The following is a 24,478-nucleotide window of genomic DNA, read 5'->3' on the forward strand; positions in this document are numbered from 1 at the left end:
GCGCGGACATGTCCGGCGCGGTGCGGACGCGTCCGGTGGCGGCGGAGGGCGATTTTTAGGGTTTGGATGGATTCATCCGCGAAAAATGGAGGGGGAGGACCTATTTATAGATTCTGGGAGTTAGGAGAGTCCAAATGAGGAGCGGTTTTCGCCCACACGATTGTGATCGAACGACCGAGAGCATGGAGGGGGTTAGGATGGGTTCTGGGCCACTTTGAAGTGGTGTTGGGCTGCAAGAGAAAAGGGGGGTTTCGGGCTACGCGGTTAACCGTTGGAGTATCAAACGGACTCCAAATGGCACGAAACTTGACAGGCGGTCTACCGGTGGTGTACCAAGGCCGCTTGACAAACCTCGGGCCATTCCGAGAACGTTTAACACCCGCTCACAACAAGATACAAAAGGGGGACGCCGGAGGACATAGGAGTGCCGGATTGCAAAACGGACAACGGAGAAAATGTTCGGATGCATGAGACAAACACGTATGCAATGCAATGCACATGATGATATGACGAAATGCAACACGCAAGCAAATGACATGGCAAAGAAGGCGAATAACTGGCAGACACCTGGCGCATCGAATCCGGGGCGTTACAGGCACCGTACTTGAATTTGTTTGAGTTGGAGGCTAAGTTCCTCGAAGGGAAGGTGAATAACTTGGAGTACTTGACGTTGTGTTGAACTTGTCTCTCCGCTTGCGTTGGTTGGTGAACCAACTCAGACAAGTTGTAGGGTTGGAAATCCGCAATCCTCTTGATGGGATGGTTGAGCTCACTGCGAAAATGGGCCATTGTCTTGGAGCTTCTTGAATAGGTCATGAGTATAGTGCGTGGGTTTGAATCGCACTCTCATGACTTATTTCATTGCATCCCAAGTGGCAATGGGGGCTTCTTTGCTTTCTTGTCAAAGTTGTTGAACTTGTTCCTACCACACAAGTGCGCACTCGTCTGACTCGAGGGATGCCATGTTGATATTCTTTGGGTCTTAAAAGTTGTGGACTTGGAAGATCTGTACACTCTTTTTCATGGTCGATGTGGCGGAAGAACTTAGTCGTTGTAATTTGAGCTTGCCAAAGCACTCTTCTCCTTGGAGGTTACGAGGTTGACGATGCTCCTGTCGATCAGGGGTGGGTTGTCTCGGTCTTCATTTCGGAGTTGGTGCCGATGTGTGGTGCATTGGCTATGAAATGCACTTCATGTCATTGTTTAAGATGAGCCTCCTCCGCTTGTCATGCTTCACAAGTTTGACAGGTTTGCTCCGTGTATTGCCATGCGCACGTAGAGCTTGGTGCGCTTGGTCGCTTGTTCGACGCGGTGAGCTTCTTCTTGTAGATGCGCATTGTGCTCTTGTAATTTTTGTTTTCCGGCTTTTCAAACTTGTTGCTCATCATCACACTCTTCATTGGCGTGTTGCTCTTGAGCTTCACGTTTTCGTCGTTCATGATCGAGAATGTGGTCTTGTAACCAATTGCCATGATGAGGTGAAACCTCAGTTGGGCTCTTAGTCTTCATGGTGGTGGTGGCGTCGCGGCCGGTGTGAACTTGACGATGATGGGCATTTGGAACGATGTGCACTTAAGTGTCTTCTTGAAGAGGATGAAGAGGACTTGTGGTTGTGGAAGATGTTGCGGAACTGCGTGTTCAATTTGGTGTCCGAGTAGTTCTTGTTACGACTTTTGGCTTCTCGCATGTCAATGGGAAGGCATGTGATACACCCATCCAAGATTGCATTGGCATCATGCATAACTCGTTGAGACCGATGTGACGCCTTGGAGACATAGTTGTGTGATTCTCTTGATCATCATAATACCGGATGAGAGGTGCTTTTCCTAGTTGTGACCTCGTGCAAGGTGTGAGACACAAAGGAAAATGAACAACACCAAGTTACCTCTTTCTCATGCCGTTGAAGAATCAAGTGACCTCAAGATTGTCAATGCAAAATGAGCGAGACTTGGTAGTGTTCTTTATCCGAAAGCGTATACACCTGAACACAAGGCTTTATATGGAGCTTGGAGGGGTTAGTGGCTCAAAATCATGCAACAAGCGGATCAAGATATTGATAAAGTTGGGTAAGATCCAAATGATCGCAAATGAGATACATGTAGAGTACAAATGTAGATGAATGAGCAAGAGAAACACGCCACACAAAGATAACGGGTTAGTGCAACCAACGGAATGAGCAAGACAAAAGTTCCTAACAAAGACTAATGCTCATGTTGCACAAGCACAAAGAGAGACGCTCGCTTGATTGCATGTTTGGGCCATATTCGGGAAACTTGGCACCAACCTTCGATGACAAGCGTAACATGTTCCTATCTGATAAACTTATAAAATATGTTGTCATTATACTCAACAAACTATGTTAAGCAGATATTTTCCAAACGCTGTTTGCTCCATCTTAGTCCTGATTTTGAATGTACTTCTGTGCACGATATAATTATAATTTACGTACAACAAAACACAATCTGTTTTTATTTGTGTTAATGTATTATCTTATAAGAGTACTTTCCTGAGAACATCAGCATAATACGTCCACGTTTTTGTTTATGCATCTCAGAACTTACTATTTCCTTCAAATTTGTAATGCAGGAGTGTGAAGAAGTCAGAGAATGATGTACCTGTTCCACCTCTTCTAAAAACTTCTGCTTTGTGGGGTAAGTGACCTGATGTTTTATCTTAGCCAGATTATACACTAAATATTGAAGTAAAGTTCACATACTCTGTGAGGTTTGACCACTTGACTACTTAGGCCATGTCTAATGTAGTGCCGGTTCGAAGAGAAAAGGCTGATTTATCAATGGTTGAGTTTTCTCTCCAATGTATAGATGTGCTATTCAACCAACGATGGGACCTACAGCAAAAATAAACAATTTTCTGTTTCCTGCTAGTGCGAACTGTTTTGCATGTGGCCATCGTGATCCCCTGGTCAGTTTTTTGTACCGTGTCACACAAACATTATTTAAATAGATAAGAACCAAACCAACTTCTTGGTTCGCTTTGTACTTCTAACACATTGGGTCTGTTAGGAAATATGACTTGTATTTTCAGGTGGCCATAGACCAGTATATATACATGCACATGTGTGGTACAATGTGCAGAAAACCCCTTATAGAACGGGGAAAATAAAAAGTGGTACACGGATAAATATATACAACTCTAACACCACCCCCTCTCAAATTCATGGTGGATCAACAATACTGAGTTCGGGGAGATAGAAGCCATGTTGTGCTCTAGTCTGGGCCTTCGTAAAGAGATCCGCCCACTGTAACTCGGAAGACGCATAGTGAAAAGCAATAACATGATCCTGTACACTAGCACGCACAAAAGAAGCATCAACACCAATATGTTTGGTGAGCTCATGCTTCACAGGGTCGTGTGCAAAACTTATAACACATGTACACAATAGCATAGTAGTAGGTGTAGTGACAGAAACACCAAATTCCTGAAGTAACCACCATAACCAAGTCACCTTTGCAGTCAAAAGAGCCATAGCTCATAACTTAGCCTCTGCACTCGAACGAGACACTGCAGTTTGTTTCTTCATCTTCCACGTAATGAGAGAGCCACCAAGAAAAACACAGTAAACAGAAAGTGAATGGCGATCCGAGGGATCACTGTCCCACGTAGCATCCGAATAGGCTTGAAGCTGTAATGGACTGGAACGAGGAAAAAACAGACGGTGAGAGATCGTGCCACGAAGATATCGGAGAACACGAAGAAGGTGACTATAGTGAACCGAAGTGGGAGCAGAGACAAATTGACTCGAAATATGTACATGATAGGAGATATCCGGACGAGTGTCAACTAGATAGACAAGACTCCCAACAAGTCATGATAACGCGTCAGATCAGACAAGGGGTCATCGTCAGTAGCATGGAGGTGAACATCAGTAAGAACAACATGAACAAGAAGATCTTGGATATACTTCTCTTTGGAAATAAAAAAGCTATTAGACGTCGAAGAGGCCTCAATCCCAAGAAAGTAGCGAAGAGGGCCTAGATCAGACATAAGAAACTGCCCACTAAGACGTGCCTTCGCAAAGGCAATGTACTCAGGATCGTCGCCAGTGATGATCATGTCATCAACATATAAAAGAAGAGTCCGTCCATGAGTAGAAAGGGGGACAAACAACGCGGGAACATGAGCACTCGCTGAAAAACCAGCGGTAGTCACCATAGAGGCAAAACACTCAAACAAGGCGCGAGGTGCTTGCTTAAGGCCGTAGAGAGAGCGACGAAGACGACAAACCATGTCGTCAGGAACAAAATACCCAAGTGGTGGCTGCATGTAAACCTCCTCACACAACTCACTACTAAGAAAGGCATTTTTAACATCAAGCTGAGACAGACTAGTGGCGAACAGAGGCCACGACAAGAAGTGTGCTAATAGTGGTCAAATGGCCACATAAGATACGCATTCTTAACATCAAGCCGAGACAGACTAGTGGCGAACAGAGGCCACAACAAGAAGTGTGCTAATAGTGATCACATGGCCACATGAGCAAAAGTCTCATCGTAATCACAACCATGCTCCTGCTGAAAGCTCGAGCCACAAGACGAGCTTTTGTAGTGCTTAAGAGAACCATATGAGTGAGTCTTAACCTTGTAGACCCACTTACAAGTGATGGGACAGACACATGGAGGAAGAGAAACAAGATCCCACGCGTTGGTGCGCTCAAGAGCAACAAGCTCTCCTTCCATCGCAAGTTGCCATTCGGGATGAACAACAAACATTATGATAAAAAGTTGGCTCAAGAACAACAACGCCAGTGTTTGGAAAACCAAGGCGATCAACAGACCGAATCAGATGAGGATGCAAGCCATAAGTAGGCCAAGACAAGGAAGATGACACATTAGAAGTAGAGGGCGCATCCACAATACGTGGACTACGAGTATAAGAGTGAGGAAAAGATGGAAGAAAAGGAGGAATCACCGGGATAAACTTAGGTGAGGGAGATGGGGAAGCTACTCGTGATGAAGGTGCAAAATCTTGTGATAAGTGAGGTGAGGAAGCCATAGGAGATGGTGTCGGATCTGCAATAGTCGGAGAACTAGGAGCAGTAGGGCGGATGGACAAAGGGCTCAACAAGAGTGATAGGAGTGCCGGGAAAAGTGAGAAAAGAGATATCCTCCACTAGAAAGGCCGAGGAAGATGGACGCGGGTAGGAGGGATGAGACTCATCAGAAGTTACATCACGACAAATACACATCCGACGACTGACAGGATCGGAACAACGATAGCCCTTATGCTCATCAGTGTACCCTAAGAAGACCACTTGACAAATCGAGGGTCAGTTTGGTGTGGTGTGTTCATGAGGGGCAAGAAGAACATAGCAAACACAGCCAAACAGACGAAGCGCTGATTAATCAGGAGAACTATGAATAGACGCACAAAAGCAAAGTCACCCCGCAAAACATAACAGTGGATGGCTGAAGGTTGACGAGATAGGTGGATACAACCTCGGGCCAAAAGTGAGGTGGAAGAGAGGCGGCGATCATCAACGCATGAGCCATCTCAAGAAGGTGACGATGCTTGCGCTCAACCACGCCATTCTAAACATGAGTACCAGGTCAAAGAGAACTGAGCAAGAGTGCCTGTTTTTCTTTGCTAGTGGTCAACCCAGCGGAATCAACCTCAGAGAAGTTCTATCCCACCACGGCGTGGGCTGCTCGGGGGAGAGTCTCAAGAACGATGGCCGGTTGGTGCTACAGCAGGCAGCGCATCCACACAAGAGCTGTAGGGAAGCCACACAAGAGATAGGGCGATGGGCTGGCTGGCTGGAGAGAGCCGTGCTATAGCAGGCAGCGCAGCCACACGGGAGACGGGATTCGGCGTCTCACGGCCCGGATAGATGGTTGTCGACTTGCTCACCTGCAGGTCGAGCGAATCGTCAAGGCAGGAAACGCAGGGCGGCTGGCGACCTGGAGCTCGCGGGAATCAGTGGATCAGGCATGGACGGGCGGGCAGTAGTGGGGGATGGGCATGCGGTTGCACGAGGGAGCACGCGGGGCCCAGCATCTTGGGTCGGCGTTGACCCAGAAGAACAATAGATGGGCAGGCGGTTGCACGAGGGAGCACGCGGGGCCCAACAATCTGGGTCGGTGTTGACCTAGAAGAACAATAGCCGCAACACATTGTGGAAGATGCAGGCATGTGTGGACAGGGAGGCAAAAACTACCAGCCAGGGAAGTGCGGTAGCGCGAGTAGCGTCAGGCCAAAAGGAGGAAGGCGGCGACAAATTGGATTGATAGGAGCACGCGTTGTGCATGCGAAAAAAAATCCCGCGCCTCTAATACCATGTTAGGAAATATTCAACTTGTATTTCAAGGTGGCCATAGCCAGTATATATACACGTACATGGGCGGTACAATATGCGGGGAAAATACAAAGTGGCACATGACTAAATATATACAACTCTAACAAGATTGGCACGCTCCATTGTATGGAACCGATTATCGTCTTTGAATCGCTTTTTCCTCACACTAGAGATGGCCTTAACCCCCTGAAGGTTAAAATCGGATACAAGGAATATTACTGTAGGATCTAAGTATATCGACCAGAGGAGAGGGTGAATGGGACATTTAATTTTTCTTTCGAAGAACTCAAATCTCTCAGGCTCTCAGCACAGCACAACAGAAAAACTTAAACATATACAGTTCTACTAAAGGTAAACTACTGGCTACAGGGGATAACTAAGATATTCCATCAGAACTAAAGCCACGACACTTATTTTGGGACGGAGGGAGTTGACTACTGTGAGATAGTCATCAGAACTAAAGCTAGAAGGATGACTAAGTAACAATTGACGAAGAACATATGAATATAGAGACAAATTACATTCAGTACAGCAAGATGAAAAACAAAAACAAACATATTGCAGTACAGATGAGAATGCTAACAGATTCACAGATGAACATACCAATGAATATCACAACATAAACAGTACCGAAGAAAATGTGGTAGAGAAAGAACCAGTGTTGCTCGATGGTGACAAGTAATTTGAACTAAAGAACCAGTAATTTGATCTAGGGGTAAATGAGGAGGAATAGACTCACCGACAAGTGCCTCTCCCCTGTATTATTAGTTTTATTTTGTCTATTTGCTGAGTCACCTGGCACATGCCACATCACTTCACATGGCAATATCTGTTAGACCTTTCAGCCTGAGCATTGATAGTTGTGGATGACACTAGGAGAGTTGGGACAATTTTTCTTGTTAGACCTTTCAGCCTGAGCATTGATAGTTGTGGATGACACTAGGAGAGTTGGGACAATTTTCGTTGGTTTATTTCTCACACAATGCCATGCCAACCTGAGGGGTTGGGGATACATATTTGTAGGCTGCGAGCCAGCCAAGGCATATGCTAAGATGCTGCTAAGATGCCAGTCTAAGATGCTAGTCTAAGATGCTAGTCTAAGATGCTAACTGACAGTCCTTGATGGTCAAGAACAGAACTCTATCCTAACAGCCAGTCCTTGATGGTCCAGGACTTTATCCTCCTAACTGCCACAAGGACCATGTGCTGCAGCAAAGGACCCTAGTACACAGACTTATCCATCATTCTCCCCCTAAGTCTTGTACGTCGTCTTGTGGGAGAGTTGAATCATCCCAATCCTGGAGCAAAGTTCGAGGAACTTGACCCTCCCAAGGGGCTTGGTGAGCAGGTCTGCGAGCTGATCCTTGGTGTTGATGTAGCTCGCCTCGATGCTCCCTTCTTCCACACAGCTGCGAATGAAGTGATACCTCAGTCGGATGTGCTTGCTCCGTTCGTGGAACACGGGGTTCTTTGCCAGGGCCAGGGCGGACTTGCTGTCCACCAGGAGCTGCACCGTTCTGGTGTCTTGAACGAGAAGATCACCAAGCAGTCGAGCAAGCCAGAGCGCCTGAGTACAGGCGGTGGAGGCCGCTATGTACTCAGCCTCACAGCTGGACAGGGCCACCACCTGCTGCTTGACTGATTGCCAGCTCACGAGACACTTGCCGAGGAAGAGGAGGATCCCGCTCGTGCTCTTGCTGGTGTCGATGTCGCCGGCGTGGTCGCTGTCGCTGTACCCGACGAAGTGTGCCGCCCCAGGGCACCTAGGGTAATGGAGGCCGTGGTCGAGGGTCCCTGCTATGTAGCGGACGATCCTCTTCACTGCCTGCTGGTGTTCCGACGTTGGTCGCTCCATGAACCGACTGACATAGCCGACGGAGAATGCCAAGTCCGGCCGTGTGTGAGTGAGGTAGCGAAGGCTCCCCACAAGGCGTCGGTACTGCGTAGCATCCACTTCCTCCGTCGTGCTGTCGCGACTTAGTTTCAGCCTCTCCTCCATCGGAGTGAGAGCTGGATGGCAGTCGGTGAGCCCAGCTAGCTCAACGATGCGCTTGGCGTAGGCGGACTGTCGAAGCGCGATCCCGGAGTGGTCCTGGTGCACCTCAATCCCTAGATAGAAGGAGAGGAGCCCCAGGTCACTCATCTGGAACGTGGCCTTCATGTCTTCCTTGAACGCCGCCACCTCTGCATCTTTGGTGCCGGTGATCACCAGGTCGTCAACGTAGACGCCCACCAGCAGGGCATTTCCTCCACTCCCCCGTCGGTAGACGGCAGCCTCATGCGGGCTCTGCTCGAAACCCATCTTCTTCAGCGTGGAGTCCAGCTTGGCGTTCCACGCCCTGGGTGCCTGCCGCAGGCCATAGAGAGCCTTGCGCAGGCGGAGCACCTTGGCCTCCTGGCCGGGAATCGTAAACCCCGGTGGCTGATGCACGTAGACTTCCTCCTTCAAGTCGCCGTTGAGGAATGCCGACTTAACGTCCATGTGGTGAACACGCCAGCCCTCCTGGGCAGCCAGCGCAAGGAGAAGTCGCACGGACTCCATTCGTGCCACGGGAGCGAAAGCGTCGTCGAAGTCGACTCCTTCCTGCTGCAAGAAGCCTCGGGCCACCAAACGAGCCTTGTGCTTGATGATGGCGCCGGCTCCATCCCTCTTCAGCTTGAACACCCACTTAAGGGTGATTGCGCGGTGACCTCGAGGGAGATCAGCAAGCTCCCAGGTGCGGTTTTGCTCGACCGCATCCATCTCCAACTTCATCGCGGCGCGCCATGCCGCGTCTCTCTCGGCCTCTGCAAAGGACCGTGGTTCGCCGTCTTCACACACGAGCTGTAGCTGCGCCTCCAGGTCACGTGGCACCAGTCCTGGCACCGGCTGGTCGCCGAGCACATTATCCATCGTACGGTACCGCAGCGGTTCGCCTCCATACCATGCGTCGACCCGCTCCTCGTCGTGAGTGAGCGGGGAAGCGAACTTCATCGGGTTGTGCTCTGCGTGAGCTGGTGCTGATGAAGACGAGCCCGGAGTGGCGACCGCCGGGGCTGGAGTATGCGGCGTCGCCGGTTGTGGTGTCGTCGGTGTAGCAGGCGCCGGAGTCGATGTAGTTTTGGGGGCCGGGGTAGACGTGCCCGGTGAAGAGGAGCTGCTTGCTCCCCCAGCTTCCTTGAAGTGAGCGTACTCGACAATGAAGTCGTCATACGTCGGCGTCGAGCCGTCGTCCACCGCCTTGTCCCATTGCCACCCTCGCCCTTCGTTGAACACGACGTCTCGCGCTGTGCGCACACGTTGTGTCTTTGGGTCGAGGATGCGGTAGGCCTTTGAGCCCTCCGCGTAGCCGATGAAGACTCCCGGAGTGCTCCTGTCGTCGAGCTTGCCGATGTGGCCGAGCTCCTTGGCGAACGCAAGGCAGCCAAAGACCCGCAAATGAGAGACCGCCGGCTTCCGCCCATGCCAGGCCTCGTACGGAGTTCTGCCGTCGAGTGCCTTAGTAGGAGAGCGGTTGAGGATGTAGACGGCCGTTAGCACCGCCTCTCCCCAGAAGACAGCCGGCATCCCTCTCTGCTTGAGGAGAGCCCGAGCCATCCCCACAACCGTCTGGTTGCGCCGCTCGACGACGCCGTTTTGCTGCGGGCTGTACGGCGCGGAGTAGTGGCGCTGGATGCCCTCATCGGCGCAGTACGACGCGAATTCAGCCGCCGTGAACTCGCCGCCGTTGTCAGTGCGCAACACGCGCAATTTGCGGCCGCTCTCCGCCTCCACACCAACCTGCGCGCGCCTGATGGCGTCCGCCGCTTCTCCCTTACTGCCGAGGATCATCACCCACATGTAGCGGGAGAGATCGTCGACGAGCAGCAGGAAGTAGCGTCGACCTCCTGGTGTGGCTGGCGTCACCGGGCCGCACAGGTCTCCGTGCACGAGCTCCAGCTTCTCCTTAGCCCGAAAACTCGCCTGTTGGGGAAAGGGGAGTCGTCTCTGCTTTGTCAGTACGCAGATGTCGCAGAACTGCTCCACATGGTCGAGGCATGGCAGGCCTCGCACCATCTCCTTGGCACTTAGACGCTTCAGGGCCTCAAAGTGAAGGTGCCCAAAGCGCTCATGCCACTGCCACGCCTCGTCGTCTCGACGGACAGCGAGACAGACCGGTTGTGCCACCTGCACATCAAGGACGTAGAGTCGATTTTCACCTCTGGGCACCTTGGCGAGAAGGCGACGCTGGCGATCCCAGATGCGTAGGACCCCATGCTCAATCAGCACGCGTGAGCCGTTCTCATCCAGCTGTCCCAAGCTGATGATGGAATTCCTTAGCGCGGGGATGTAGTAGACACCGGTGAGCAGCCGGTGCTCTCCCATCTTGGTGGTGAAGATGACGGAGCCGACGCCCTTTATCTCCACAGCGGAGGCATCCCCGAACTTGACGGAGCCTCGCGCATCGGAGTCGAGCTCGGCGAAGAATTCCCTTCGACCGGTCATGTGGTGGGTGGCGCCGGTGTCGAGGCACCACCCCGTAGCCTTGTCCTTCCCGGAGCCATCGCCGAGAAGAGCGTGTGCTTTTGGCTCATCGAGGTGGATGAAAGCCTTTGCGACTGGAGTCGCCGAGGGTAGCTCAATGCTTGCATGCGCCATGAACAGAGCCGTCTCCTCCTCCTTCGCCTGTGCGACGTGAGCCTGGCCTTGTCGTGGTTGCCGACACTCATTGGCCCAATGGCCAAACCGGCCACAGTTGTGGCAACTGTTGTCTTGTGCCGGCCTGGGCTTGCCAGCGGCGCCGTCCTTGGCGCCTCCGCGGGCGTCACCTTCGGCACGTCCTTGTGCCCTGCCCGGGGGGCCTCTTCGCGCCTTACGCTGCTTGCCACGCTTGCGGCCGCCCGTCGAGGAGGAAGGCTCCCCCTTCTTCTTGTCACCAAGGCTGGGATCCCACTGCTCCCGAGTTAGGAGCAGCTTCCCGCCGGTGGTGACGGGCCCCGAGGGGGGCTGTGGCTCGTCGGTGTCGACGACCTTGAGTCGACCTATCGCCTCCTCGATCGTCATCGTGGAGAGGTCCAGCAACGACTCGATCGAGCGAGCCATCTGCTTGTACTTCTCGGGAATGCACCGAAAAAGCTTCTCGACAGCTCTCTCCTCGGTGTAGGTGGCATCGCCAAACTTCACCATCTTCTGCAGCAGAGTGTTGAGACGGAGAGCAAAGTCATCAACGTCCTCACCTGGCTTGAAGCCCAGGTTCTCCCACTCCTTACGAAGTGCCTGCAGGGTGGACTTGCGAGCACGGTCGCTGCCGATGCGTGCTGCGGCGATGGCGTCCCAAGCCTCCTTGGCAGTCCGCTTGTTGGAAAGCGAGAACTGCATCTCGGGCGGGACTGCGGCGATGAGGGCGTCCAGCGCCCGTCGATCCTCTAGGTGGTCGACGTTGCTGTCCTGGACTGCCTCCCACATGCGCCGCACCTGGAGCCTGACCTTCATGATCCCGGCCCACTCGACGTAGTTGGTTTTAGTGAGGGTAGGCCACCCAACACTGGAACCAACATCCCTGACCACAGTCCGGACCTCGTAGAGGCCGCGGTCCTGGTCGTTGCAGCCGCCGTCGCGGTGCGCGCCTCCACCTGGAGCGCGGGCGTGCTCGGCTGCCCACTGCGCCGTCCGCTCCTGCGCCACTTTGGCGCGATCTGCGTCGGCGCCGTCGTCCGCAGGCGCGGAGCTGCTGGAGCTGCCGGGGCTGCCGCGGAGTGCCTTGGCATCCGCCGTAGCCTCACGGGCTGCTTCTGCTGCTGCTGCTGCTTCTACCTCCGCCCTGGCTGCTTCTACCTCCGCTCTGGCTGCTGCCAGCTCCGCTGCAGCCAGCCTCGACACTCTTGCCGCCGCAGCAGCCGCTGCTACAGCCGCTCGCTCACGCTCCTCTGCCACGGCGCGCTCGGCCTCTTGCCGGCGCCGCATGCTCGAGGTAGCCGTGTGCTGAGAGCGACCTGCAGACATGGCTCGCTGCAGGGGGGCTGTTGCGTGAAGAGGAGGCTGATGAAGACGAGCTGCTGCTCGACAGTCCGGAGGGAGGAAGGTAACCAGAGGCAGACGGAGCAGCTGCTGCTACCGACTTGGGCTGCTCACAGGAAATGCTCAGGGTGCAGGTTAACCTGGCTCTGATACCACTTGTTAGACCTTTCAGCCTGAGCATTGATAGTTGTGGATGACACTAGGAGAGTTGGGACAATTTTCGTTGGTTTATTTCTCACACAATGCCATGCCAACCTGAGGGGTTGGGGATACATATTTATAGGCTGCGAGCCAGCCAAGGCATATGCTAAGATGCTGCTAAGATGCCAGTCTAAGATGCTAGTCTAAGATGCTAGTCTAAGATGCTAACTGACAGTCCTTGATGGTCAAGAACAGAACTCTATCCTAACAGCCAGTCCTTGATGGTCCAGGACTTTATCCTCCTAACTGCCACAAGGACCATGTGCTGCAGCAAAGGACCCTAGTACACAGACTTATCCATCAATATCACTCTCATAACCATCTCATAGAATAAACTGTTTTGTACTGTTTGGGGGTAGGATATCCTGTTTTACTTACTCCCTCTGTTCCAAAATAATCGAAGTTCTAGGTTTGTCCTAGTCAAGCTAGTGTAAGTTTAACCAACTCTATAGAAAAATGTGCTAGGATCTATAACACCAAATACTCATAGTACGAAAATATATTTTATAAAGAATCTCATGAGACTTGGGACAAACCTAGAAACTTCAGTTATTTTGGAACAAAGGAAGTATTAGTGTATATATAATCCTCTATTACGGTGCTGTATACTGAAATACAGAAGTTTTTTAAAGGATGTATTTTGCTAAATAGAAGATCGATAATATAATGAAAATAGATCACACATGAGAGTTTATTTACTTATAACCATTTGTTGGATCAAGGCAACTTTTGGCAAAAATGGACAACAAAGAGAAGAATTCGAATGCATTTTTTACTTTGATGAATACTACTCCCTCCGTCCGACAATACTTGTCACCAAAATGAACAAAAAGAGATGTATCTAGAACTAAAATACGACTAGATACATCTCCTTTCATCCATTTTGATGACAAGTATTTCCGGACGGAGGGAGTATGCACTTCCTAGGTCTTGTGGTTGAATGTAGTGTTACTGTCAATAGGTGATTTGGAATCTTCAAAGCTGATTACTATGTATTGTGTCTTTGATTTGAGCATCTCTTAAAATAATTGTACAAATATTATACATAATTACTCCCTCCATTGCAAGTCAATTGAAGTTCTAGCTTTGTCCTGAGTTAAACTTCTTTCAGTTTGACCAAATCTGTAGAAAAATATATCAACATGATATTACCATTTTTCTACAAACTTAAAGAAGTTTGACTTAGTACAAATCTAGAACCTCAATTAATTTGGAATGAAGTATTTGATGTGCTTGTTTATGTGAAGTTATTTGAAACACATGATGTGAGGGTACAATTTCTATGTTTACAATTTGATAGTAACATGCTTTTCCTAGTGAAAACCATAGTAGTTTCACTAAAAATAAATAAATTAAAGCTACAGTAATTATGGTAACAACAACTTGAGCTTGATAGCACGTATCATCATGTAATTACTTAGCAATATTTTGGTAGTAAATTACTTTTTCTAATCTAATCCATGCTAGTTGGATATATCAACTTCATAGACAAATGCATGATGCAAATAATTTTATCTATTTATTTCTGCAAAACATGTGTACTGCTAAATTGCATCAAATGAAGGTACGTATAATCTTCCTGATTGTTTCAGGTGTGTTCCTTGGTGTCTCGTCCAACACCCGTTATCAGGTAATCAATGGTCTTGAACGTTTGGTTGAGGCTTCGCCTCTTGGCAAGCGTGTCCCAGCTGCTTCTTTGGCATTCACTGTCAGCGTGCGCTTTGCAAATAACGTCTATGGAGGAATGCAATTTGTGGATTGGGCCAGAATGAGTGGTTGTCAATGAGGTTTATTGCGTCCATGTTTTTCATGGTGAGTTCAGTTTTATTTGTTCACATATGGGTGCACGGCATTCTCAAACACAGTGGTCCTTTCACTTCATGCTGTGATGGGAAGGAACCTTGCTTACGAGCAATTTATTGTCAATAGAAGTATATTGTTTATCCTATGACTATCTGCTGATGTGATCTATTGTTATTGCAGTCACCATCCATACTGATGTTGTATGTGATCTGCTGTTTGATAAAGCAATGAAACTCGTCGAATTTGCTCCTCTTTGAGTTAAAGATTTGATACCATTATTGACAACAGCTTGGCTGCAGAATTCCAAAAATAAACATGAAGGTGCTCAGTAGATTGATTGGAGTCTTGATATGTTGAGATTGTGTTAGGCTGCTAGAAAGTGCCATCGGAAATGAATCAGGAAGAGGCGTGGTATAATTGTTGAAATTTAAGCATGTACTCCCTCAGGCCGAAAATACTTGTCATCAAAATGGACAAAAAAGATGTATGTAGAACTAAAATACATCTAATACATCCTCTTTTATTCATTTTGATGACAAGTATTTCCGGACTGAGGGAGTAAGTGCTTAGCGATTCATGCAGTGATTTCATGATCTTGATTTTGATTGGGTAGTTGAATCAGTTTTCGTATGCCTTCTAATCAAACGTGTAGGTATCCTAACCTGGCGCGCTGTCCAAATTTTGTCCACGTGCATACTCCATCCGTCCCATAATGTAAGACGTTTTTTGACACTATACTAGAGTCAAAAAACGTCTTACATTATGGGACGGAGGGAGTACCACTTATCTATCTTTGTGGATGTCTCTTATGTAAGACGAAAAATATTGGGCAAGGAAATAAAGTAATCAAGACAGCAAAAGAAAGTTTCGGCGAGAAAGACCTCAAATCCAAAAAAATACGACCAGAGTAGTGGTGTTGCTTTACAATGAAGATTGTAGGTTGCAACCTTTACAGTTTCTAAGCTCCCAAGAAATGAAGCTTCCTCGGTCAATTGGGGATGTGGGACCAACATGTCATGCACTGAAAGGGATGTACTTACCGTTTTAGGCCCAAGCTTTGTTTACACATGTCCTCTGTGTAGCCCATTTTGAGCAACCTGTCGCAGTTTGGTGTAGAATAGCCACCGCTGGCTGCAGGTGGGGTACTATATGAACTCAACTTCTTTCTCCAGTACTGCTTCCAATCTCCCTGCCTGGACGCTGCCGCTTCCTCCTACTTAAAGTGAGAGATGTGGTATCCAACGACTGTGGGACAACAGATGGAGAGAGGGAGAGCTCTCAGATTTTTTATTTTTTACAGAAAGAGTGACAAGAGTTTCTTTTAGATATAAGAGCGCTCAGAGATACTGTACTATATATCCAACGGGAGACTGCTGCCATTTTTATTCTGCACATCTTGTCGGCCTCAGGCCCAGGTACATAGCCAATATTCGTGCTAGGCCCATACAGTATTTGGATGTGGATGAAAATACAGTTTGGCACATATCTTTATGACAAAATGGAAGCCCAGGATTTTGAGCTCAGTGTCGTTCAAGCACCGAAATACTCTACTCATATGTATGTGGTGCAGTACAACCTTTATGTGAATATTTTGTTCTTTTTTGTGGGAGAATATCTGCCGTAAGCCAAGAAGAGAAATCAGCAAACTCTACCTTTATGTGAATATATAAGATGTCTTTCACTAGAAATTTGGTTAGTATTCACCTCTTACATATTTATTCTATATGATCCAAATAAAACACATCAACTTATGCTGTTTTTTTTAAAGGGTGGATTGTATTGACTCAAAATGAAGTATCAAAAGAATACAAACACAATGGGCATACACCCAACACACAGTCAACACAAAACACACAGTCAACACTGGCAAATACCAAAGTCATATAGGACCAAAGGTATGTGTAGGCAACGACAAAAAAGGAAAAAGCCCCAAAGCGATCAGATCTGCGATGGGCAAACTAGAGCAATGACCATATATGCAGCAATCATCTCATGACACCACACAGACGACAAGGTTCTTCAACAACAACACATTCAGGAAGGAAGCGAAACTCAAGCATCACCATCACCGGGTCCCTAAGTTTTCACCCTGAAGAATCACTCCAAGCATTCCGAATAATTCCTTCAACAAGGTAACGACGTAAAAACACCGCCATTGCCGGGTATACCCAACTCGGGTCAGACCTAGGCTTTCACCTCGGAGCTCGAGACCGGGTACTCAAGTAGCACCACCACCAAAGTCACTTATGTGTTGGTGCCACCACTTTTCCGCGATCCCAACAACTACTTGCGATCTGACCGTCGGCGCTGCACAACCATCCCTCTGCATCAGGACTTCGTTCATAGTCCACTGGATTTGCAAATATGGAACTCTCACAAAATCTTTCGATGGCAACCACACTCCGCAACATAGCTGCCGCTGCATGCCAAAGTGACCACACACATAACTGCTGTCAGGGTCGACCTAGCCCGAAGAACCACCTTCATTTGTCATGGAAGGACCAGAGCGCCCATCGACCCACAATAGGGACCCCGAGCATGCCATGCCCAATCCGGACGAGGGAACTGGAGGCGGCCAACAGCTACCTGCGATCTGACCGTCGGCGCTGCACAACCATCCCTCTGCATCAGGACTTCGTTCATAGTCCACTGGATTTGCAAATATGGAACTCTCACAAAATCTTTCGATGGCAACCACACTTCGCAACATAGCTGTCGCTGCATGCCAAAGTGACCACACACATAACTGCTGTCAGGGTTGACCTAGCCCGAAGAACCACCTTCATCTGCCATGGAAGGACCAGAGCGCCCATCGACCCACAATGGGGACCCCGACCATGCCATGCCCAATCTGGACGAGGGAACTGGAGGCGGCCAACATGACTTGAGCGACGAAGATGAGGAGCTCGGGACCAAGGCAAGCTGGCATGGACCAACCCCTAGATCTACGATCAGAGGTGTTGTCGCCGGATCGGCACTCGGGTCTAAAACAAGGCGCTCAAACCATGTGCACCGTCACTAGATCTTGCACTTGCGCTTGCTACAACGGGCGCAGGGAACGACGGAGAATGGCTTCCTCCAGGACAGCGCAAGCGTGACGGGAACCGCATCACGCGTTGCCGTCACAAGATCCTTCATCTGCTATGGAATGAGTCGGAGCCTTGCCCGCAGAGCGTCCCACTGTCCTTGGCCCCAGCGCCAGCTTTGCATGTAGTGGCCTCCGATGGCGGCGAGACGGGAGGCAAACTAATTGAGCCGGCGACGGCTGAGAAGGGATCCCCAAGTCGCTTGCCGGTGATGCGGTGTCTTATGCTGAATAAGTAGAATATTATATTATTTTCTTGATGGATTGTATATTTCCGTTTGGTTAATATGTGACATTTTCTATCTGCCAATCAATGTTCACTATATACTGATTATCTTTACTCTTACTCTTGCTACATATGAAAATGTTAAAACCCCATCTATTCCATGACTTCAACGATACACGATAAGGCGCATGCATGTTCTGTCCATTGACGACACACAACAAAAGAAAAAAGATCGGATTGGTTTACAGAAATAAATAAAAATGGCGCGGAAGAGCTTGTTCCGCTTAGATATCCGAAACGAGCCCAGGCGGATCGGTAGTTGGGGCGGTTGCACCGCTCTTTCTGGGCGGTTGTACTGCTTTGGAAAGGCCTAAAACCAAAGATATACATAAATATCTTCTCTAAATTTTGAAATGGCGCAAAGGAATAAAAACAACAAGGTATAAGAGTTAGTACCATCATATAGTTCACTGATATCTTCTTCATTGTGAAGACAAAGTTCTTATTGTTTTTCATTGCTAGTTTTCTTATCCTAACAATCTTTCTGAGTTTCGTGAATCGACTTATATTCATGGACATCTCATTTTTCCATATGCAAAATGGGTTGAACAGTGGGTCAAAAGCTCTGACATCATGACCTACATGTGCAAGACCAAATTGTTAAAAACTTAAATATTAAAATGGTTCCTGCAATTGCACAATAATATGCTATTAGACAAAGGAACATCCCTGTGCAAACCTCAATGGTAAACATCTGCCTTCCATTGTTTCCTTGCAACACATATAAGGTAGTTATTGATCAGATTAAGTGAGTGTTGGCATACTATAAGTAAAATATGTTGATGAAAAATAAACACATTGCAAATTGCAAATTCAGCGGATTAATTCGAGCCACATGGAAAAGACATTTATCCAAACCAAGTCTGCTTAAGAACTAGGAAATATAGCAATTGTATACGCTTCTCATGTATTTAGTACAACCAAATTCTATCTATTCCTCACATGCGTAACAATACAAAATTGTACCCACAACAATTGAACATCACATTACAGAATGAAGAATAGAGGACAATCTGCGGGAGCGGCGGTGGCAGTCTTCGACGATTGCTACTTCATGGCATGCGATTTTCCTTTGATTAGATTTGAACATTGTAATAAGGTGGCTAATAAAGTTGGTCATGAACTTGCTAGGTAGCAAAAATTTCTGTAACTAGAGATTGGTTTGAGAGCCTATGGAGAATATTGTACGTCTTCTTACAAAAGATGTAACCATTATTTCCAATTAATAAAGTGGGTGTTTTTTTTTCAAAAAAATTAAACATCGCATTGTAGAATTGAATCAAACAGTTAACTAAATACTACAACAAATGAATCAAACATTAACTGAGCACCACATTGCACAATATAACATACTAGAAGATCAGATAGTTAACCAAACTAAGCATGCTTAACAATTTGGAAATATAGCAATTGTATTTGTTTGTCATGTATTTTGTACAACCAAATTCGATTTATTTCTCACATGCAAGACAATACAAAATTGCACCCGCAACAATTGAACATCGCATTGCAGAATTGAACAAAACAGTTAACTAAACACCACAACAAATGAAACCAAACATTAACTGAGCATCACATTGCAAAATATAAAATACTAGAAGATTAGACAGTTAACCAAACCAAGCATGCTTAACAACTTGAAAATATAGCAATTATAATTTTTTTCTCATGTATTTTGTACAACCAAATTCAATTTATTTCTCACATGCAAGACAATACAAAATTGCACTCACGAGAATTGAACATCATATTGCAGAATTGAACCAAACAGTTAACTGAACAAGACAACAAATTAACCAATCAGTTAACTAAGCACCACATTGCACGATATATAGAACATATATACTAGATGATCAGATTGCATAGTAACAATACATAGGACAATTCACTAGAATTTGTAAAGGATAGGTAGGAGAAGCACATGCAAAAGGTAAACCGAACATTCTTAATTGACGTAGCTAGCTAGCTGAACATAGGTCCTTATAGTGAGCTAAAAAGACATGCTACTCATCATCATCGGAGATATCGTTGATGATTGTCTCCTTAGACTTGGAAGAGGGCGAGGCCTCCTTATCGTGGGTGCCCTCCTCGTAGTGGTGAGTCACCTGAGCTGCTCTGGGAACCAACTTGCTGGCTCTAGAGTTGAGGTAAGCACGGACACGCTGAGAAAACACCGCGTAGTCCTCGTCGAAGGCACCGACAGTGGCCTCAAGAAAACGCCATGAATTGTCGTTTAAAGCAGTCAACCTCATGGTGGCGTTGGCATGCGAGGCGTCGACGGTGGCCTCGATGGCGAGGTGCTCCTCCAAGATTTGGGGGTCGACACGAATAGCAGCCATCGCGACCTTATCGGCACATTCGGCCATGATTTGCTTCTCCGCTGCCAAATGCTCCTTGAGCTCCTGACTATACTGCGTGTACCATGACTTAGGGTTGCGCTTATTTGTAGGATGGGTCGGTGATTTGGGTGGAAGGTGTTTCACCGGCGACCGGGGCATGTGGGACATAGAAGGAGAAGGAGGATGGTGGTCGGGTGTGGATTTCCTGCCTAGATCGATGAGGCCGGGCAGCGGGAATGAGCGTCGCCAGCTGTGACGCCCCCGATTCAATCGTACACTAACCATACATGCAAATATGTACGATCAAGATCAGGGACTCATGGGAAGATATCACAACACAACTTTAGACACAAATTAAAATAGTACAAGCTTTATATTACAAGCCAGGGGTCTCGAGGGCTCGAATACATCAGCTCGAAAACAAACGAGTCAGAGGAAGCAACATTATCTGAGTACATACATGAGTTAAACAAGTTTGCCTTAAGAAGGCTAACACAAAAGCAACATCGATCGAAAAGGCAAGGTCTCCTTCCTGGGAGCCTCCTAACTACTCCTGGTCATCGGCGGCCTCCACGTAGTAGTAGGCACCCTCAGTGTAGTAGAAATCATGGTCAAAGGTGGCGTCTGGATCCTAGGCTCCACCATCTGGTTGCAGCATCCGAGAAGAATGGAAAGAGGCGGAAAAGGGGAGCAAAGCAACCGTGAGTACTCATCCAAAGTACCCGCAAGCAAGGATCTACACTACATATGCATCAGTATCAATGAAATGGGTAGCATCTGCGGACTGAACTGCAGAATGCCAGAAGAGAAGGGGAAAGCCTAGCCCATCGAAGACTAGCATCTTCAAGCAGCTCCAAGCATCTTGCATCAATCAGAAGAGTATAGAATAGCAGTTTATATTTAACAAACATGTTGTAGAAATAACGCCCAGAGATCCTTCCCCGACTCCCTGCGGGAAAGCAATCTCGGAGCCACATATCCATTACATGCCTCAGCATTCAGTATCCAGTTCTAGTTCTATAGCTCGGGATACAACTCCGAGCGTCCGTTACCGTAGGACAGGCTATCAATAGATGTTTTCTTCCCTGCAGGGGTGCACCAACTTACCCAACACGCTCGATCAACTCCGGCCGGACACACCATCAAGTCATGACCGGCCTCGGCCGATCAACACACCATAGTCCTACCTAGGCTCAACAGAGAGGCCAGCACACCGGTCTACATCCTAAATGCGAAGGAGTCATGGGCCAATCGTCCTTTGCAATCCTGCGCGTTGCGAGGGCGGCCGGTGAGCAGACCTGACAACCTTCTTTATATATGGCAGGTGCTTACGCAGTCCAATCCGGCGCGCGCCGCTCCATCGCTGACGTCAGTGAGCTTTCGGCTGATACATACGATGTAGAGTGCCCATACTTATTCTCCGTGGTGGTTAGTGCTATCAGGCCAGAGGCCCCTCAAATCAAATATCCAAACCGTTAGTGGATTAGGAGTGCATGGTAACGAGCAGAGACTCACGATCGATGTGATCCCGTCGCCCCATCTCGAGGACTTGCGGCAAGGGCTAAGAATGCCCGGCCATGCCTCTTCATTAACTCGCGGGCACCCTCCAGGTCAACCCGCCTTCACATCACTCGCATCACATGCTCGCGCGGGTACCCCCTCAGGGCCAACCCGTCTTTATCCACTTTAATCAGTAACAATGGTAATGTAAAGGCAATCAGTGTGGCTACCACATCAAGAAGGAACCCAAGGCATCACCCTCGTTGGATTCCCACCTGATGTAAACATCAAGGTGAACGTAAGAGGAAATCATCCTCGAGGTTCACACTTGAGGTGTTGCACGACAGCGTCGTTATCGTAAGTGGAAAAGGAGAAATCACCCTCGATGACCACGACTGTGTAACTACTCCACAGAGCTAGCATCAGAAGTGCTAACGAGGTATCACCCTCAGCACTCGATAGTAACGCGGCGGTGTCGTACAACTAAGGGGAGTGTTGTGCTGTGCCAGGTCCTGGTCTTCAATCCTGTTGATCAGGTCTTCTGATAATCCAGCCGGGCAGTTGGGTCAACATGGGGTCTCTGATGGGTATCTAACCATCCTATACTAAGCAGTTTAGGATAAACAAGTAGGTAACAATAGCAGGTTACAAGATCAGGCTATGTATCAGAATAGGTAAAGCAGTAGCAGCAGCAATTTCTAATGCAAGCATAAAAGAGAAGAGAATAGGCGATATCGGAATGTTCAAAGGGGGAGTGCTTGCCTGGAAGCTCTGCTGTAAACGGAAGAAGAGCCATCATCAACGTAGTCGATCACAACGGCATCGGTAGCGGTCTCGGGGTCTACCGGAAAGAAGTAACAGAGGGGGAACACAATAAATAACAGGGCAATCAAAGCATCACAAAGCATAACATGGCAATACGCGGTGCTAGGGGTGGCCTAACGTAGGGCTACGCGTTACAGACGAAGAGGGAAAACATCCGGAGTTAGGCATTTTCGGACAGACGAACCGGGGGGAAAAGGTTTGATGTTCGCTATGTTGGGGACGTGTGGCGGACGAACGGATCGCGTATTCGGATTCGTCTCGTCGTTCTCAACAACTTTCATGTATAAACTTTTTCATCCAAGCTACGGTTTACAAAGATTTAAACATTTCTGAAATCTCTAGATTTATTATTAATTTCACAATTAAAATTGTAAATTTACTTTTGTCACCTAATGTGTTTCAGCCGCAGTCAATGACATGTGGGGCCAGGTCAGGTCAACAGTACAATCAGCTGTTTACTAGGTCAACCAGTGAATAATTTCTGTGGGTCCTGCGTGTCATTGGCTATGGTTAACTAGACTTTAATTAAATTAAATTAGCTAATAGTGGGGGGCCACTGTCATTGGCTAGTAGTTAAACTAATTGGTGATTAGCCCCTAAGATAAAATGCACGGCCGGCCGGCGGTGGTTGTGCATACACACGCACACCACACGAGCTTGGACATGGCCACGGCCATGGCCACTAGCAGCAACTAGCATCGGCTGGAACAACAACTAGCAGCGGTAGTAGGAAGAATCAGCAGCCGGCAATCAGCAGCATCTAGGAGCAGCAGTCGCTAGCAGCCAGGAGCAGTGCTTAGGAGAAGCAGCGACGGGCACCAGCAGTGAGCAGCACCAGCAGCTTGCGGCAGCGACAGCAGGCGATAGCAGGGGGCAAGCGGCGGCTGCGGGCAGGTCACGCGGCGGCAACCAGCAGTACGCAGCAGCCGCAGGCATCAGTTCAGTAGCAGAATCAGGCAGCAGCTCACGCACATACTCCCTCCGTCCCATGATGTAAGACACTTTTTAACACTACATTAGCATTAAAAACATCTTATATTATGGGACGGAGGGAGTACGCCTACGGAGATCGGATGTGTTCGGGGACGGCAAAATACGACTCAATCGAGGCGGAGAAAGGGGATCCGGAGGAGTTGCTCACCACGAGTCCATTAGCGCGCTCGGGGAGGGTCGGGGTGGACCGGAGAGGCGGTCCGACGGTGACAACATGCGGCAGCCGACGAAGAAGAAGGCGGCGCGGACGACGAGATGGTGGCTCCTCGCTCCGATCCAGCTGGTGCAGGCGACGAAGACAATGGAGGTGCACCACCTGGGCACCCTCCAGTGGCGCGGGGTGGCCTCAGTGCACGGCAACGCCGAGGCGGCGGCAACAACGGTCTCGGGCTCGGGCTCGATCTACGCGGGAAGAAAGAGGGAGGGACAGGGGAGGTCCTAGGGTTAGGTTGGGGGTTGCAGGGGGGCGAGGGGTGGCCTTAAGCACGACGGGGAACCGCGAGATGGCCGCCACGGCGGCATCGCCGGCCAGGGAGGCGTGGATTTCCGCCACGGCCTCCCCCTGTTTGCTGTAGCGTGGGGAGGGAGAGGAGATGAGGTGGGTTGGGCCGACCTCTTTGCTAGATGGGCCATAGTGCCCATTAGTTTAGGTCCACCTCGTCTTCTTCTTTTTATTATCTAATTTTCTATTTATTAGCTCCTGTTTTTATTTAGGTTCTGTTATCAAATGAATTTTGTTGACCATGTAAATTTGCACGTAACTCAAGCACTATATTTTGGGGCTGCACAAAATGTTTGGGGGCAATCGGAGTTAATATAAATTATGATTGTATTTTAAAAGGGCTAAAAAGGTGTCGTTGGTCCTTTGTTTAAAATGCATGGATATTTTTAAACATCTCCAAAAATATTTTTTTAATGAATGGTAATTATGTAGTGAATATTTCCAACCTAAGGAACATTTTTAATTTACAGTTTTATAAAAATTATAATTTGACTTGGCATTCAAATTTGGATTTGACTTTGGTTTGAAGCAAAGTGAGGATTATCAGAATAATTATGATGTCATAGTATCATTAGGCATGAGATTACTGTAGCATGATTCTCCGGGTGTTACACCAGCGAGCAGGCGGTGCTGCAAGCAAGCAGTGAAGGTTTG

At 48.4% G+C, this 24,478-nt stretch overlaps 1 protein-coding gene and 1 long non-coding RNA gene across 2 annotated transcripts in view; one reads left to right on the forward strand and one right to left on the reverse strand.

Annotated features, from left to right (window-relative positions):
• LOC123044909 (protein RETICULATA, chloroplastic) overlaps nucleotides 1-14,982 on the forward strand; it is a 33,866-nt gene extending 18,884 nt beyond the window's left edge. The window contains exons 7-9 of the mRNA XM_044467788.1: nucleotides 2,587-2,651; nucleotides 14,084-14,303; nucleotides 14,475-14,982. Of these exons, the coding sequence (XP_044323723.1) occupies nucleotides 2,587-2,651; nucleotides 14,084-14,277 (259 nt within the window). The 3' untranslated portion in view covers nucleotides 14,278-14,303; nucleotides 14,475-14,982. The remainder of the gene's footprint in view (nucleotides 1-2,586; nucleotides 2,652-14,083; nucleotides 14,304-14,474) is intronic.
• Nucleotides 14,983-17,577: 2,595 nt separating this feature from the next.
• On the reverse strand, nucleotides 17,578-24,144 carry LOC123044910 (uncharacterized). Its single transcript, XR_006420722.1, has 3 exons — nucleotides 23,471-24,144; nucleotides 18,062-18,376; nucleotides 17,578-17,975 (listed from the first exon to the last, which is right to left on the reverse strand). It is a non-coding gene; the product is annotated as an uncharacterized lncRNA (long non-coding RNA).
• Nucleotides 24,145-24,478: the final 334 nt, after the last annotated feature.

This window comes from Triticum aestivum, chromosome 2B (genome assembly GCF_018294505.1).
Source record: "Triticum aestivum cultivar Chinese Spring chromosome 2B, IWGSC CS RefSeq v2.1, whole genome shotgun sequence".
Classification (NCBI taxonomy): domain Eukaryota; kingdom Viridiplantae; phylum Streptophyta; class Magnoliopsida; order Poales; family Poaceae; genus Triticum; species Triticum aestivum.